The sequence below is a fragment of the Notolepis coatsorum genome (genome assembly GCF_963971535.1).
Source record: "Notolepis coatsorum genome assembly, chromosome: 16".
Classification (NCBI taxonomy): Eukaryota; Metazoa; Chordata; class Actinopteri; order Aulopiformes; family Paralepididae; genus Notolepis; species Notolepis coatsorum.
In genome coordinates, this window is record NC_140180.1 from 24,502,513 (window position 1) to 24,519,963 (window position 17,451).

Genomic DNA, 17,451 nt, shown 5'->3' on the forward strand with positions numbered 1-17,451 from the left:
CAGATCCACCCCACTTACCTCTTTTAAAGGAACACGTCAACATTGTGGGAAAGGCTCTAACCGTCTTCTCCAGAGTCAGACAAGAAGATGGAGATACCAATTTCCTCTCTGTGCGCTCAGTAGGAAGCTATCCGGCTGCAGCCTAGCTTAGCACAAATTAATGGAAGCGGATACGGACCGCTAGCCTAGCTTAAACCTCAGCGAGAAGTGTTTTTGGCCAACATGCTATGGCTATCTGGTCCGTATCCGCCTCCATTAATTTGTGCTAAACTAGACTAGCTTGCTGCCAGAGTACATTTCTACTGAATGCAGAGAGGGTATCTATCTTCTTGTCTAACTGTGGAGAAGACAGTAAGCGCCTTTCCCACAATGTTGGCGTGTTCCTTTAAGTGAGTTCTTAAGTCTGCTTCATCATCGCACAGGACGAGTGGAACCATTAGCACCCCTAGCTATGCTAACATAGTGGATCCAAAACAGGCATGTAATCCAATCTATTTATCAAATGTGTGTTTTCTCAGGTGACTTTTGGACCTGTGTGTTGTTTAATAATTTCACCATTACTGCAGATGTTACACCTGCAGATCACAGGGGGAGTATTAGTAAGTAAGTAAGTAAGTAAGTAAGTAAGTAAGTAAGTAAGTAAGTAAGTAAGTAAGTAAGTAAGTAAGTAAGTAAGTAAGTAAGTAAGTAAGTAAGTAAGTAAGTAAGTAAGTAAGTAAGTAAGTAAGTAAAGTTTATTTATATAGCACTTTTCACAGAGACAACTCACAAAGTGCTTTACATACAGCAGAAATTAAATAAAATAAAAAGCAAGACCCATTCAAGAGATAAGACAGAACAAAACACAATGCATCACAGAGAAACAAAACAAAACAAAAGACATATTCTATACCCGAAGGAGAAGCTCAAACATTACCCAAAAGGCCTGTTTAAACAGTAATGTTTTTAGCTGATTTTTTTAAATGTCAACAGACGATACAGCTCTTAGGCCATGGGGAAGGGCATTCCAATGAATGAATGAATGAAAACTTTATTTAACAGATTGCAGAATGGGTACAATACAGTACGGCTCAATACATACAATTGTTAAGGGGATGCAGACCTGAGAAAGACGTTTGTCTTGTTTCCATCAGGGTCCCCCATTTTCAATTCATATAGACATATATGACATACATGACATACAGATAGTCAGTACTGCTACATCTATACATTTATGACATACCAGATTTGCAAATACAGTACTGTTTGTGATACAGAAGGAGTCAAGAAAAGGGAGTATATACATTTGACGTAGAAACTGTACATTGGAGGTTGGGTGGGGGGGGTTGGGTACATTGGGATATTGACAACCATACTGGGTAATTTACATTGGAGGTGGTTGGGGGGGGGGGGGGGGGGGGGCACACTGTATAAACAAGTAACACTGTACATTGAGGGGGGGGGGGGGGAGGAGACACTGTACAAAACAAACACAATTGTACATTGAACTATTGACAAAACCATACTAGGTAAATGACTGTACATTGTAGGGGGTTGGAATGATTGGGTTAGGATATTTACAGGGGCCAGTGTTGAATTGCAGTCTCCCGTAGGTGTCCCTTGAGAGAGGTTTTGAAAGTGGGTAGTGATCCACATTCCTTTACAGCTTTGGGTAGGGCGTTCCACATTGATGTGGCATAATTGCGAAACGTGTTTAGTCCCTTATTTGAGCCGAATCTGGGTTTGACATGATTTGTGGAGCTCCCTCTGGTGTTGTGATCGTGGTATTCACTGACCTTTGGGAAGTATTTTGACATGTACATGGGTACCTTGGTCGTGTAGTGTATCTTGTAGACCAGGCCCAGATTGGTATTGGTTGCATATTAGGCTATGTCAGTTCAGGGCTATCAAATTAATATAAGTAAAATGTCTGCTGTGGTTGGATCCATACACTGCATGCCCTGCTGACCTGCTATCTGAAAAATAATTTTAAAGATACAATACACTGTTTTTGGACTATATTACTATATTATGTGTTAACAATACCAACCAGGTATTAGTGCCTCACAAAGTGCAGATAGGTTTTGCTCTTCGGCCATTGTGACTATTAAGACAAATAGCTTACATAAAAGGGATTCTGAAATTTAACTGATCTGAATGTAAACAGATCCACTGAGTGTGCAGGGAGCAGAGACAGACACAGTAGGGGAGAGAGAGAGGGGGGAGGGGCAGAGTGAGAGACAGAGAGAGAGAGGGGGGGCAGAGTGAGAGACAGAGATAGAGAGGGGGAGAGAGATGGGGGAGACCCAACCACCTCCATGTACAGTTTCCCACCCCACCTACCCAACCCCCCGCCACCCCACCTACCCAACCTCCTCCAATGTACAGTTTCTTCCCCCTCAAATGTACTCTCTTTTTAGACTCCTTCTGTACACATAAACAGTACTGTATTTGTAGATCTGGTATGTCATAAATGTCTAAATACAACAGTACTGTCTACCTGTATGTCATGTTATGATGAATTGAAAATGGGGGACCCTGATGTAAACTAGACGAAAGTCTTTCTCTGGTCTGCATCCCCTTAACAATTGTGTGTATTGACCTTTACTGTATTGTACCCATTCTGCAATCTGTTAATACAATTTTCAATCAATCAATCAAACAGAGAGAGTGAGACAGAGAGAGAGGGAGACAGAGAGAGAGTAACATGTGTAACATCTAGACTGGGACAAAGAAACCTGCAACGTTGTGTCACATTCTCCTGACATCTCTCCAACTTGCTGCAATAGATAGTCTTTCTGCGAGATGATTGTATCAGCATTGTGCCATGATGTATGCATCAAATACGTGAGGTACATTAATATAGCGACAGGATTTCAGACGAGAGACACTGTGTTCCTTTTGTGTGTTGAAGTCATTTCCAAAGTTTCTGACTGAACTCAAAGTTCACAAAAGCGCATTGATGGACACCAACACGCCCCTATCTGTCTGTATCGACCAATTGCAGTACTGGTGGGGATACACACCTCCTCCTCCTCCTCGACTGAAAGCGGTCAATAAAGAGCGCGTTGTTTCATGTTTCTGCCTGTTGTCAACCAGTCCTCCTGATATCTGCGAGGCTGAGGCTGTCTGTCCGCTCTGTTGTTGTGACACAATCCCACTACTCTCAAGTAAGCTCCATTTCAACTTAGCATGGTCCATGCAGCATATTCTTGATAGTTTGTCTAGTTATGGGAGTGGGGTTGTCTAATATTTCCATGTAAAAAAAACTAAACTTTTTGGCAAAAATGCTCACTTTTGCAGCAGTTATCGTACTTTTGATTTGAGTGTATCTTGATGGCAATTTTGCAAGGTTTTGTCGTGGCCGTGTGGTGCTTCAATGGATGAAGTATGCGGAACTATTATGTTCAAATGGATACCCTCCATCTCAGGATTGCTCTCGAGTTAGGCCTATTTCTTTGACATTTTTGAATGTCAGTGAAACAAAGTTCAAGTCCACGCGCGTGCTATACTATTTGGGAGGGGGTTGGGGAGTGTTTTTAATGGTAGGCCTTGCATCCTTCATTTTGAAATGTGCACCTATTGGTTATGATGAGAGCATTCACATCCGTGTTTGTCTTTTTTTCACCTGCCGCCTGCGACCACACCTGGAAGTGTTATGCAGCACTATTTTTTTTAATCCTCAGTAAACTGCCAGCCCATGTGGGAACTGAACTGATGCATAAAGCAAGGGATCAACGGCACAGGCTGTCCACAGCCATGGTGGTTAAGGATTCACTTGAGTCTCAGCGAATGAACTATGAACCTATTTTTGTCCATTGAGAAGGCAGTACCTTATCAGCTTTGGGCTAAAGTTCAGCCTGCACATGCAAGCCAAATATTGACAGAGTTGACGTACGGAGGACGAGTCGGGAGGTTGAGATGGACCAACAATTGTCAAAGACTCCTCTTGTTCTCCCAGGGTTTTCCACCATCTCATCATCACCTCTGAAATGACTTTGTTTCTCTTCACAGGATGACTCACCAGTTCCCATCCCTCTCTCCGGAGCAGAAGAAGGAGCTCTCTGACATTGCACAGAGGATCGTGGCCCCAGGAAAGGGCATCCTGGCGGCAGACGAATCGACAGGTGAGTCCTGCATGTCCACACCCTGGCCACGGCCTGCATGTCACACCACACCACACCCCATCCAGAGCTCTGAGGTCCTCTTAATGCTCCTTGATGTTCCCAGAGCAAGGCTAAAAACACCAGAACACTCAATCTACCTGTTAATATTTGGTCTGCCCAGCAGTCACTTGCCACTTTCAAATTGCTGCTTAAAACGCATCTTTTCAGCCTGGCCTTCTAAATCCCTTGTACAGAGTATCCACTTAGTTTTAATGTGTGTTTTAAAATTTAAATAGTTTGATATGGTTGAGTATAGTACCTTGGATTTTATGTAAATTGTTCAGCACTTTGTCAACTGCTGTTTTAAGATGTGCTATATAAAATTGACTTGAGTGTGGCCGTAGCTGAGCGTGAGGAGGTAGAGAGGATGTTGTGAGGATTACATCGTGTCCACAAAGTGGTGTGGTTTTTTTTGTTTTGCAAATTTATAAAATGAGAGTAAGGATGAGTCGTGGAGAAAAGCATCAGTGGCTCAGGAGGTAGAGCGGTCGCCTGGTAATCGGAAGGTTCCAGGTTCGATTCCCCCTCCTCCTGGGCAGCGTGTCCTTGAGCAAAGACACTTAACCCCTAATTGCTCCCGATGAGCAGGTCGGCACCTTGCATGGTCGCCTCCGCTGTCTTGTGTGTGTAACAAAATGTGTACAACGCTTAAACCATCTGAAACCCTTTTCTCCCCCCCCCCCCCCCCTGGCAAGGCACCATGGGGAGCCGCCTCGGGAAGATCAACGTGGAGAACACTGAGGAGAACCGCCGATACTTCCGTAACCTCCTGTTCTCCGTCGATCCCTCCATCTCCAACTGTGTGGGCGGGGTCATCTTCTTCCACGAGACGCTGTACCAGAAGGCGGACTGCGGCAAGCTCTTCCCCCAGGTCGTCCAGGACAAGGGCATCGTTGTCGGCATCAAGGTGAGAAGGCCACAAAAACGCGAGAAGCGGGAGGCAAAGAAAACGTTGCCGACTGAATGTTTGCTTAGTCGTTGAGCCGTTGCTCATGGGGCATCGACTACATTTAAAGGAACACGCCAACATTCTGGGAAATTAGCTTACCGTCTTCTCCAGAGAGACACAAGAAGATGGATACCAGTTTCCCCTCTGTGTTCAGTAGAAGGCTATTTGGCTGCATGTTAGCCTAGCTTGGCACAATGAATGGAATAGGACATGACCGGTTAGCCTTCGGGAGAGGTGTTAGTTGGACAATGCCTAGGCTAACTAGTAATGTCCGCTTCCATTCGTTGTGCTAAGCTAGGCTAACATGCAGCCAGATAGCTTTCTACTGCATGCACAGAGAGGAAATGGGTATCCATCTTCTTGTGTCTCTCTGGAGAAGACGGTAAGCTAATTTCCCAGAATGTTGGCGTGTTCCTTTAATCCAGACTCCAGGTCTCAATGCTGAATATTTTAATTGGTGTGCGCACTAGGCTTGGGCTAGATGACTGTTATTGTGCGCATGGCCACGATAATGACACTTGCGTGTCTCTGATAACGGAACGATATTCAATTATGCAACTCATGTTCATAAGTCTTGCGCTATAGTCTTTCTCTCTTGCTTCACTGCATTGTTGTAGCCCATCAAAAAAAAGTTACATTATGTGAGCTAACGTTCTGACCCTGTGTATAACGTAACCGCATGTAGCCTGACTTAGTGGAGAGAACCTCGGAATGAAATGTCTGCGCTGAGTGCGCTCGTTAGCAAAAATAAGGCACCAGTACGAGGGCAGTTACTAGGTACTGTGACCGACTCTGGGGTGTTGTGAGCTGTCACCAGATTGGATTTAACAAAATACACACTGCACAAAGTAGAAGCAAGGTTAACGGCAGTTTTATTGGCTGTTTAGGGGGAAAGGAGAGGTTGGTGTGATCGTCAGCCAGTCCGTAATTCTAGAGAAGCGTCTTGGTCCGTTAGCCGGGTTCGGTACACAGAACGGTTCTCATATGGGCGGGGGATGATCCGGGAGAAGAGACTTCAGACAAGCGGGGGTCAATACACATGCGGGTTCTCGGACGATCAGGGGTTATAGCACACGGCAGGGTCCTCCTTCCAAAAGTAGATAAACGCAGCATGGGGTCACACGGACAACAATCTTCTTCTTCTCTTCCCTCTTACTCACTTCCTCTCTTGATCCGTACAGGTTTCGCCTCAGCTACTCCAATGATTCTGTCTCCATTTTCTTGATGCTCGATTTAATTCGATGCAAAAAAAGACATCTTTACTTCTATTGAAAGCGTGCCAAGCATTCTGTTCACTGGTTTGGTTGTAACTGCGTAAACAACAAAGCCGGTCGAACGGCATTCTATGCTGCCAACCTGCGGTTTTGGTTTTCTTTCTTCAGGTGGACAAAGGCACCGCTGGTCTAAACGGAACGGACGGGGAGACAACCACACAAGGTAAACATTTTTCCCGGACTACAATGATTACGATCCGTATAACTGACTCATCTGTTATAGGCCCTTTTGTACTTTCACAATCGATGCAGTCATAAAGTGATTCCTCTGAAGTATTTTTTTTTAATCGCCAGAGGTGTAGACTGACACGGGCAGAAAATGATTCTCATCACGAGTGAAATAAAAACGACGAACTGGATGACTTGCTTTGTGGCTATTCCATTTAATCGTACAGTAAAATCCAATACTACCATGGAATTCACAAGTCCCAATACTTTGTCCGTAGGTCTGGATGGCCTCTCGGAGCGCTGTGCTCAGTACAAGAAGGATGGCGCCGACTTCGCCAAGTGGAGGTGTGTGCTCAAGATCTCAAGGGACTGCCCTTCGGCCCTCGCCATTGCAGAAAACGCAAATGTCCTGGCCCGATACGCCAGCATTTGCCAACAGGTGCGCAATCACGTTGTCTACTGCTACGACAATTCTGTACTGGATTCGGGGCGACCAGTTGCCTTTCTCCTCCCTAGAATGTCGGTCATTTTAACAAACTCTCTACTCATCAGAACGGCCTGGTGCCCATTGTGGAGCCGGAGATCCTGCCCGATGGAGACCATGACCTGCAGCGCTGCCAGTATGTCACAGAGCAGGTGAGCTCGTCCGTTTGACCCTGAAGGCGACCCGGTAGCGCGTATGCTTTCTACAATGCAGTTGGGCTATTTGCGATTCATGTCATGTGACATGTGCGCCCAATAGTGTGACGAGCTGTGTCTTTGCCCATTTCCGCGTCGAACAGCCTGCAAAGCACCTGGCGTTCTATCGCCCTGCTCTAAGACAAACTAACCTTAACCAACTTCGAAAGAGTGCCTAAGCTTAACTGTCGAAAGAAGGGCAGGCGTTCTATCGCCATGCTCTAAGACAAACTCTAACCTTAACCAACTTCGAAAGAGCGTTTAAGCTTAACCAGTGTAGACACTTGCGGTCCCAGGATTGGGCGCACATGTCTCATGACCAGAAATGACCTGGCCACATCAGAATCGCAAATCGCCCAACTGCGTTGTAGAAAGCATACAAGCCTCCCGGTACAGTCTTCTCCAGAGACACAAGAAGATGGATACCAGTTTCCCCTCTGTGCAGGGACATGCACAGGACTTTAGAAAGGCAGGTGCCCGAAAGGAGAAAAGGGCATCAATTATTAAATGCAATGCGAGCGCGCATAGTGCGCGAGCCCGATTTTTGGGGTTAATACAAGTCTATGGTACATTCAGTTTCACCGATAGATGTCACCAAAACTACATAGTGTCCCTTTAATAACACAATATGCGCTCCAGACCAACGGCTGCGGGCGGCATGCCGAAATTAACACGCTGTGTTGACGAGAGAGAGAGAGACCGCATTAACTACCTTGTTTAGTTGAAACGTGGTCCAGGTCAGGAGGGCTTGATGAAGTATTATGTCCACTGTCCCACAGTCACAGACTGTTGTCTTGATGTATATCCACTGTCCAGACTGCATCCAGCCAAATAGCTTATTGTTAGCACTGTAGCTTTGTTGTTGTCAGCACACACATAGATAGATATATATATCTATGAGCACACAGGACATTCTGGAAGTCAAAAACTAATGGCGCTTGCCGATTGGTGCTAAGAACAGCAGGGCGGGTGCCAGCGGTGTGACGTAATTGGCAGACTCGACTGTCAATCAAAATTATTCTGTTTTCCGTCAGAACGAATCCAGGCTGGAAGGACCTATTATTTACGAGAGGGGTGGCATTTCTCTCTTTACCTAATATTTAGATTCTATCGTGACATCTTTCATTTGGAAGGGCAGGGCAGTATATCTATGCAACAGTTAAAAAAAAAAAAAAAAAAAAGAGGGTGGCATAAAAAGGGCACTTTCTAATGAGAAATGAAAAAGGCAGGTGCCCGGGCACCCCTTCACCCCTATGTGTGCACTGTGCATTCAGTAGAAAGTAGGGATGCTCCGGTATCGGTATCGGCCGCCGATATCAGTAAAATAGCTGGATCGGGTATCTGTAAAAAAATATATATATTTATCTGATTTTATTTTTTATTATATAATAAATAAAATGAGAACCATTCAGTACATTTATATCTGTTAATTTGTTACATTTAGTTTCACTAAGTTAGGAAAGTAATGTTTTAAGTCAAGCCTGATGTTGCCTTGCACAAAATAATGATCCCAGTCTCTTCCACACAGTGACAGTGAGGCATACAGTTTATTAATTGAAGTTTATTTTCAGTCTTTGTTTACAACAAATCAAAAACACACTTGTGATCCTTTACAATACTTAAAAACAAAATATATTTTAATATATATTAAAAAAAAACGTGGATAATTTTTTTTTTTTTTTTTAACTTTTTTGTAAAAAATAATTGGGACAATCGGTATTGGCCGATACCCAGGTATCGGTATCGGGACTGAAAAAGTCGGATCGGTGCACCCCTAGTGGAAAGCTACTGAATCTGCGAGATGTCTATAGTTTACTAAATGGACTAAAATCTTGCCCTTTTGCAAGTCTGGGAGTTGGTATGATGGCCCACTGTCTCTATGAAAGCGAATACAAAAAACGAAAACCTCTGTCTTCAGGTTCTTGCTGCCGTGTACAAGGCTCTGTCTGACCACCATGTCTACCTGGAGGGAACCTTGCTGAAGCCCAACATGGTGACCGCAGGTCACTCCTGCCCCAAGAAGTTCGCCCCTGAGGAGGTGGCCATGGCCACGGTCACTGCTCTGAGGCGCACCGTCCCTGCTGCTGTCCCCGGTGAGTACTCCCGGTGAGGGAACTCTACTCTCAATGAGAGAACTCTACTCTCCCAATGTGTCTACTCTCCCGGTGAGAGAACTCTACTCTCAATGAGGGAACTCTACTCTCCCGATGAGGGAACTCTACTCTCTCAATGAGAGAACTCTACTCTCCCGGTGAGAGAACTCTACTCTCCCAATGTGTCTACCTACTCTCCCGGTGAGAGAACTCTACTCTCAATGAGAGAACTTTACTCCCAATGAGGGAACTCTACTCTCCCAATGTGTCTACTCTCCCAGTGGGAGAACTCTACTCTAAGTCTGATGTGGGGAACATGGTGGATGAGTAGAAGAGGACGAGGGTATGAATTGTGCCGCACGACCCTAACAGTTGTCTCCTCCTGCCAGGCATCTGCTTCCTGTCTGGAGGTCAGAGTGAGGAGGACGCCTCCCTCAACCTGAACGCCATCAACCAGGTCCCCCTCCACCGGCCCTGGAAGCTGACCTTCTCCTACGGCCGTGCCCTCCAGGCCTCTGCCCTCGCCGCCTGGCAGGGCAAAGCTGACCAGAAGGCCGCTGCACAGGAAGCTTTCTGCACCAGAGCCAAGGTGAGTTTGGTGGTGGTGGGGGGGGGGGGGTGTATTGTAGGGGTAAGACGATACGAGTAACTCGTGATATGATATTGTGATGAATCTGGCCCTCGATAATGATGATATCATGATACACAATGGTAAATGGTGCATTTATATAGTGCCATTATCAAAGAGCTTTGCAATATTTGATCCTCACATTTGACCCATTCACACACCGACGGCGGAGGCAACTATGCAAGGTGCCAACCTGCTCATCGGGAGAAATTAGGGGTGTCTTGCTCAAGAACACTTCGACACGCTGCCCAGGAGGAGCGGGAATCAAACCGGGAACCTTCCAATTACCAGACACCGCTCTACCTCCTGATCCACTGTCGCCCCACGACACGATATCTGTGATAATCGATATATTGCAAGAAATCTGTAACTGGAGAAAAAGTACCCATAAAAAAGCAGGAATTATGAAAGCTTATCAGATTCTTTAGTGTGCATTGCAAACTGACCAGTTGTACATGAAACAATGTACAACAAATTGCATAGTGCCTCTTTAACACACACTGACGGATACCTTTATTATTCATTTATGTCCCCAACGGAAAACTTTTACCATCTGCAAAAGAAAAAAGAAAAAAAATATGTATATAATAAGATTTCAGTCTGTTCACCTCATTCCATTATTTTTTATATTGCAGTAAATAGGATTGTCAGGCAAAAAAAGTATATCATATCGATACTTGGTGCCAGTATGGATAACGTGTCTCAAGAGAGGAAGTAAGATGCAGTATATTGGCCCCCTAGTGTATTGTATCAATTTAGATTGCCATGTATGAGGCTTGATGTTGGAAGGGGTGACAGTGGCTCAGGAGGTAGAGCGGTCATCTGGTAATTGGAAGGTTCCCGGTTCTAATCCCCTGGCAGCATGTGAAAGTGTCCTTGAGCAAGACACTTAACCCCAATTGCTCCCGATGCGCAGGTTGGCACCTTGCATGGTCACCTCTGCCGTCGGTGAGTGAATGTGAGGAACAAAATTGTAAAGCGATTTGAATAAAAGCGCTATATAAATGCACCATTTACCAAGAAGCTTTTTATCTTCATTACCCAACTCACTATTGATGAGTAAATTATTAATAATTCTCAAACCTTTGTCCCAACTTTATTCGCTAATGTTTTCCAAGACGCTTTTACAACTGAATGATGATTAACGTCTATCTTTTTGACTTTGACCTGAGTTTCTCTTCCCTCCCTCCTCAGATCAATGGACAGGCCTCCAAAGGAGAGTACAAGCCCGCTGCCTCAGCTGACAAGTCCTCCATTGAGTCCCTGTACACCGCCAGCTATGTCTATTAAAAACACTGAACGTCGGGAGACAAAGAAAATGCACACGGACCAAATAACACTACTAGGAAATTAAATATGCTGAGTCGCCCTTCCGCTTAATCCAGTTATTGTACTACTGGTTATTCTACTACTGGCTTCTGTTTGGACTGATGGAATCAATGGTGGAAACGTGAAATAAATGTGAACTGTAAACGAGCTGTCGTGTTATTAATTAAGGTGCTGAGCGTGATGACTATATAATGAAATTATTAGAATTACTGTTTCGAATGATATGTACAGTACCTCCAACAAATGGTTAAATGCACAAGTTATGCAACGAAACGAGTTTGCCTAACTCGAGTAAATTCATAACTGGTGTGAACCAAGTGTACGCTGAGAAGATACATTTAACATTAGGAGCTAAACGTTTATTGTGAAATAAAAATGTAGGCTGTAGTGGCTTTCTACCATCTGTGTTCCAGGGACCCTACTTTCCTTGAGTGATGTCTATATACTTCCCTCCCAAAACCGTAGTGCAGCTTAAAATCTAAAGATGACTCTCTTGCCAAACGAGTTTGTGTTTAGTTTCAGTGGACTTCCTGTAATGCTAGTGCTAATGTCAACTGACAAGGGAAATCAAATGTAGCTTACAATGTTTGTTGTAAAAGTAGAAGATTTGCTATTGAATGTAGTGATGTATCTAAAGTAATGCATTCTACATGGTGTTTGTGTAGTGCAGTGCTTGGGAGTTTTCAACCCTCAAACCATTGACCTCTAAAGGTTAAATTATGCTGTGATACAGATATAAAGACACTACGGTAGTCATACTGGCCACCAGTTTAACTAGTAAGGGATATGTAGATATACAGTTAAGGATTATATGCAGTTATGTACAAACATTGTGTGTGAATATATGGTATATACAGCATTATTGTGCATGCTATACAGAGTAATATGGGATATATATGCAGGTTTATAAATGGGTACTGTATATATAGAAATTATAATCTGGTATATTCCTACAGATATGGATATATATATTCTGTAAATATGTATATACGGTATATGCATCACTATTGTACATGCTATCATATGAGGGTAGACTAATGAGGTAGGTAGTTATGATGATCACTAGGATTGCAGTAGGTAGACATACTGTAAATCGATATAAATATATAACTAGTTCAAAGTTTGTACAATTTCCATGAGGTCACCAAGTTTGGGTACATTTTCAGATTCAGAGCTGTAAGCCCTACATTTTAATAAAAAAAAACCTGTGTGGATGTAGTAGATCAAACAGACTATTGGAGGGCACAATGTCGGCCACTCATTCATTGTTGATAAACCAACTCCAAAAAGGTGTTACTTGATGACATCAAACATCCAATTATTGATGCTCTGATTTCCAGCTTAGAGGGGAGACTGTTGTCTATGTTTACAGGTATTGACTTAACAGTCCAGGATCACTGGAGTAGCACAATGTGCATTCTGTTTCTGGGTGGACTTTCCATCTTTTTTAACAGGGGAAGGCACGAATGTACTTGTTTTTGATGCCCAGGTGAAGATGTATTTGTCTGAAGTAGTCTTATCTCAGATACATAATTGTCAGCCTCTTAGGCCTTGTGGAGTGGAATCATAGTCCCCACAATTAATAATATCCACCTTAGCACAGTGGAGGTAGTAAGAATTGTATCTAATCTTTGTGAATTACCCATCTCTCTCCCTTTGTGTGTGTGTGCATCTGAGAAAGAGAGCTGGCCCCTGATGATGGTTTGCGTGGTAAAGTAATATACATTTCAAGATTACACACAAAGGCCTATTATGTCCGTAATATGATTATTTCCCTTGAGATAAGAGTGATTGTTCCTCACAGATGAAGACAGGCAACAGCAAGCAATGTCAATTAATAACGTGTCAATAATGTTAAAGTACTGTACAATGATGTCAATAAAGTTAAAGTGTCAATAATGCTAAAGTGTCAATAATGTAAAAGTGTCAAAAATATTAAGTGCAAAAACCCAGCAAATACATTTAGTGGTTAGTTAAACAATGTCTTTATTTTCAGATTGACCAAATGCAAATCACTGTACACAACAGTAAGCTACATGCAAGTTCATAGGCTACAATTGAGCTTTCCTAGTGGTGTAGCTCTTGCATACAATTTTTACTGTTGACATTAGATTTGTTCTGGTATGAAATGTTATGCCATGTTGGGGAATCTTCTTTACCGTAGTTGCTGTAAATTCTTAACTACTCTCAAAAATGTCGCTTATCAAACAAAAATTATGTTAAAGTAGTAGTCCGGGGCGCCCTCGTGGCACATACCATAGTGCCTCGCACACCTACGCGGCCGACCCGGGTTCGATCCCAGCTACCGTCGTTATTTGTCGCATGTCCTCCCCACCTCTCCTCTGTCGGTCCTGCGTGACCAATAAAGCTGTAAAAATGCTAAAAAAAAAGAAAAAAAAAGAAAAAGTAGTAGTCCAACAGCATCCAAAATGCATCGTCGAAAATGATCAAATCTGAGTCTTGTTTGATTTAGTGGCTAGAACCATGGCTGAGGACAGGCAGCAGTTGTTAACATATAATTAACTGGAGCGGCTGGGTGGCGTAGCGGAGATTGTGCTCGTCACCAATGCAAGAGACTCCGGTATCGAATCCCAGTCTCAGCATTGCCTTCGGCTACTGGCTCATTTGGCAGAGTCAGCGGGTGGAAGTCGATGGGTGGGGATTGGACGTTGTGGACAGTGACCCCTACAGGTCGGTTGGGAGATGCCTGCACAGCAGAGACAGGAAGTGGCGAGGGTAGTGTGAGCCTCCCACATGTTACACCTCGCCAATGAGAGTCCACGCTGGCAGGCGAAAAGATGTGACAGGCTGCCTCCTCGTGTGCCGGAGGGAACACGTGATGCAAGGCTTCTATCCTCTCTACAACCGACCAGTGGGGGGCATAGTCGAGCAACGTTCAAGACAGGGGAGGGGAGAATTGGATACACGAAATTGGGATGGGAGAAAAATAGAAAATAAGGAGAAAAAGTGGACCAAAAAAAATAAAAACATATAATTAACTAAACTACAATTCCAAACACTGATGATATGAATTTCACTGGGGAACGGTTATTCCAGGATGGGGATACAATACAGCAGGTTTGACTGTTTTAAAGATCCCATTAGGTGACATTTAATTTGACATTTTTTGTTGTTTCATTGTGTATTGTACAGCTAGTTAAAATGTATACCAACAATCAGGGGCGTAGCTGGGGGGGGGGGGGGGGGGGGGGTAGCTTAGGATGATTCCAAGGGCCCAGCATTGGGGGGGGGCCCAACATTTTTATTTTTTTTCTACTAGACATCACTTTGATATGTCTGCATCATATTGATGCTCTCATTGATACTATGTTTGTTTCTGAAGTGTGTGTGTGTGTGTGTGTGTGTGAGATATATATAGAGAGAGGGGGGGCTTTGGTAGACTATTGCATTGGTCCATTCATTGAAGATGAACGCAATGCGACATCCTTTACTAGGCTCACCCACCAACAGTGCAGGTGCTGAACTGCTGATCCGAATGTATAGGTAAAAACCATATTATGCGTTTTCATCAATAAAAAAATGGCCAAAAAAAATTCCGCTCGCGCGCTTATGCGCGCTCTCATTCACTGGGGGCCTACAAATACATTCTTTCATGGGGCCCAGAATTTGGAGCTACACCCCTGCCAACAATGGACAAAAGTGTTGAGTATACAGTGTATTGATCATTGAATGTGATGAGAATATGAAAGGGGAAAGAGGAAGGGGCATGTTTCTGTACACATTTCTTTTTATTATTCTTTACAGATTGTTGGAGCTTGGGATGCGAAACAAATCGTAGATATCTTATCCACCTCCCATCGTGTGAAACCTTGTTCCTATTGGTCCTGGACAATGGAGCTACTGTCATTTACTGTTATTTTTGGTCAGTGTTCAAAGCAAGTCATTTAGTCCCAACTGGAAACACAATGAACCACTGAAAGAAGGCATGCCATGAATGCCATTTTGCGGGTCATTACAGAACTGACCTGTAATCCAAACGTATACAAATGGGGATAAAGATGTTTTGAAGGATAGAGAATTTATTCTCTAGTTGATTGACTGAACTTTTGATACAAGGACCAATACTAGACAATAGATAAATATATGTATTTATTGTATTTGCTGTGTTTTGTGACTGGACTGTAAGCGGCTTGTTTACATTGGTAATGTTTGTAAATATCATACATGAGTAAAACAGATTATTTACAATGGATTAAGAAAGTAAAAAAAAAAAAAAAAAGGGAAAAGTACCCCCCCCCCCCATATGCACACAAACTCTCAGAGAATGCACCGTTATGTGAATATACCAACACATCTATCACCATCACTAAGATATAGGTCACTATCTCTAAAATATAAATCATCACCCCCCCATGGAAAGTACAGGTCAGGGCAATTTCAGTGACTTTTTCACATCTACTGATCCACTAATTCTCAGAGAGCTGCACTGGCTTTCCATTGCTTCACAAAACAGTTTCAAGGTCCTTGACTTGGCATATCGTGCAGCGAAGGGAATGGCTCCCTCCTACCTCCGGTCAATGGTCTCTAACTACACACCCTCAAGACCCCTATGCTCTGCCTCCTCTGGCTGGCCGCCTCAGACCCACTCCTATCCGAGCTCCTCAGGGGTCATCAAAGAGAAGCCGACTATTCTCGGTCCTCGCTCCACAATGGTGGAACAAACTTCCCACCACAGTCAGGACAGCCGAATCCAGCCCAATTTTCCATGGTCGACTAAAAACACACTTCTTCAATCTATATCTGAAATTTAAAAAAATGCACACTTCTACTAAGGAATCTACCTTGCCTATATTACTACATAATATGCTAATAAGCACTCATGTCTGTAGCACTCAAGTCCGACACTGTTTGACAAACAATACCCTTAGCTGCCAGAGTTGTACCCTTTCTGCTGACCTGTTGTGCAGAACTTGTAAGTCGCTTTGGATAAAAGCATCAGCTAAAATACAAAAAAACTGTACAGTGCTGCTCAAGCTGACCTGAATAGAGGAATCACGGAAGCTAAGACGGACTACAAAGAGAGGATTGAGGACCACCTCTCAAGCAACAACCCACGCCAGATGTGGCAGGGAATACAAAACATCACCAACTACAGAGGCTGTGACGCAACAACCGGGGACTGGGATGTGTCGCTGGCAGAGGAGCGGCTTCTTTGCTCGCTTCGAGACACCACAACCAGTCACAGCCGCACCACAACCAGGCACAGCCGCACCACAACCAGGCACAGCCGCACCCCCTCGCCCCCCACCAGCCCCCAGCACTCCCACACTCACTCTAGAGGAGCACGACGTCAGGCGGGTGCTCAGGGCAGTGAACCCCAGGAAGGCGTCTGGACCAGACGGAGTACCTGGGAAGGTGCTCAAAGCATGCACTGACCAGCTCTCCTACATCGTCACTGTCATCTTCAACCTCTCCCTGGCACAAGCACTCATCCCACCCTGCCTTAAATCTGCCACAAATTATCCCGGTACCCAAGAAAGCTGCCACAGACAGCCTCAACGACTACCGCCCAGTAGCACTCACACCTGTCATCATGAAGTGCTTCGAGAGGCTGGTCCTACACCACATCAAGGCCTGCCTCCGCCCCACATTAGACCCACACCAGGTTGCCTACCGGGCAAACCGATCCACAGACGATGCCATAGCTATAGCTCTCCACTGGAACACCGGGGGAGCTAATATGTCAGAATGCTCTTCATTGACTATAGCTCAGCCTTTAACACAACCATCCCAGACATCCTGGTGACCAAACTGCTGGATCTAGGCCTCCCCACACCCACCTGCTCCTGGATTAAAGACTTTCTGACCAACAGACAGTGAAATTCGGCCCCCACCTCTCCTCCTCCCGCACACTCAGCACTGGCTCTCCCCAGGGCTGTGTGCTGAGCCCCTTGCTGTACTCGCTCTACACCCATGACTGTAGTCCAGCCCACCCGGAGAACATCATCGTCAAATTTGCTGTCGACACGACGGTTGGACTTATTGCAGGGGGGGATGAGTCTGCATACAGAGATGAGGTCCTGAAACTAACATTGTGGTGTTCGGTGAATAACCTAGCACTGAACACCACAAAAACCAAGGAACTCCTCTTTGACTTCAGGAAGAACAGTGCAGACCCCACCCCCCCTCTGCATCAACGGTGAGGATGTGGAGAGAGTCAGCTCCT

The 17,451-nt window shown here is 44.5% G+C and overlaps 1 protein-coding gene across 1 annotated transcript; it reads left to right on the plus strand.

Annotated features, from left to right (window-relative positions):
• The first annotated feature begins 3,022 nt into the window (after positions 1–3,022).
• Positions 3,023–11,317, plus strand: aldob (aldolase b, fructose-bisphosphate). Its single transcript, XM_084331556.1, has 9 exons — positions 3,023–3,149; positions 3,994–4,106; positions 4,841–5,052; positions 6,477–6,531; positions 6,815–6,975; positions 7,089–7,172; positions 9,133–9,307; positions 9,697–9,896; positions 11,130–11,317. Exons 2-9 carry the CDS (start codon positions 3,995–3,997, stop codon positions 11,223–11,225), a joined length of 1,095 nt encoding a protein of 364 aa, XP_084187682.1. The 5' UTR covers positions 3,023–3,149; position 3,994; the 3' UTR covers positions 11,226–11,317.
• The last annotated feature ends 6,134 nt before the right edge of the window (positions 11,318–17,451 follow it).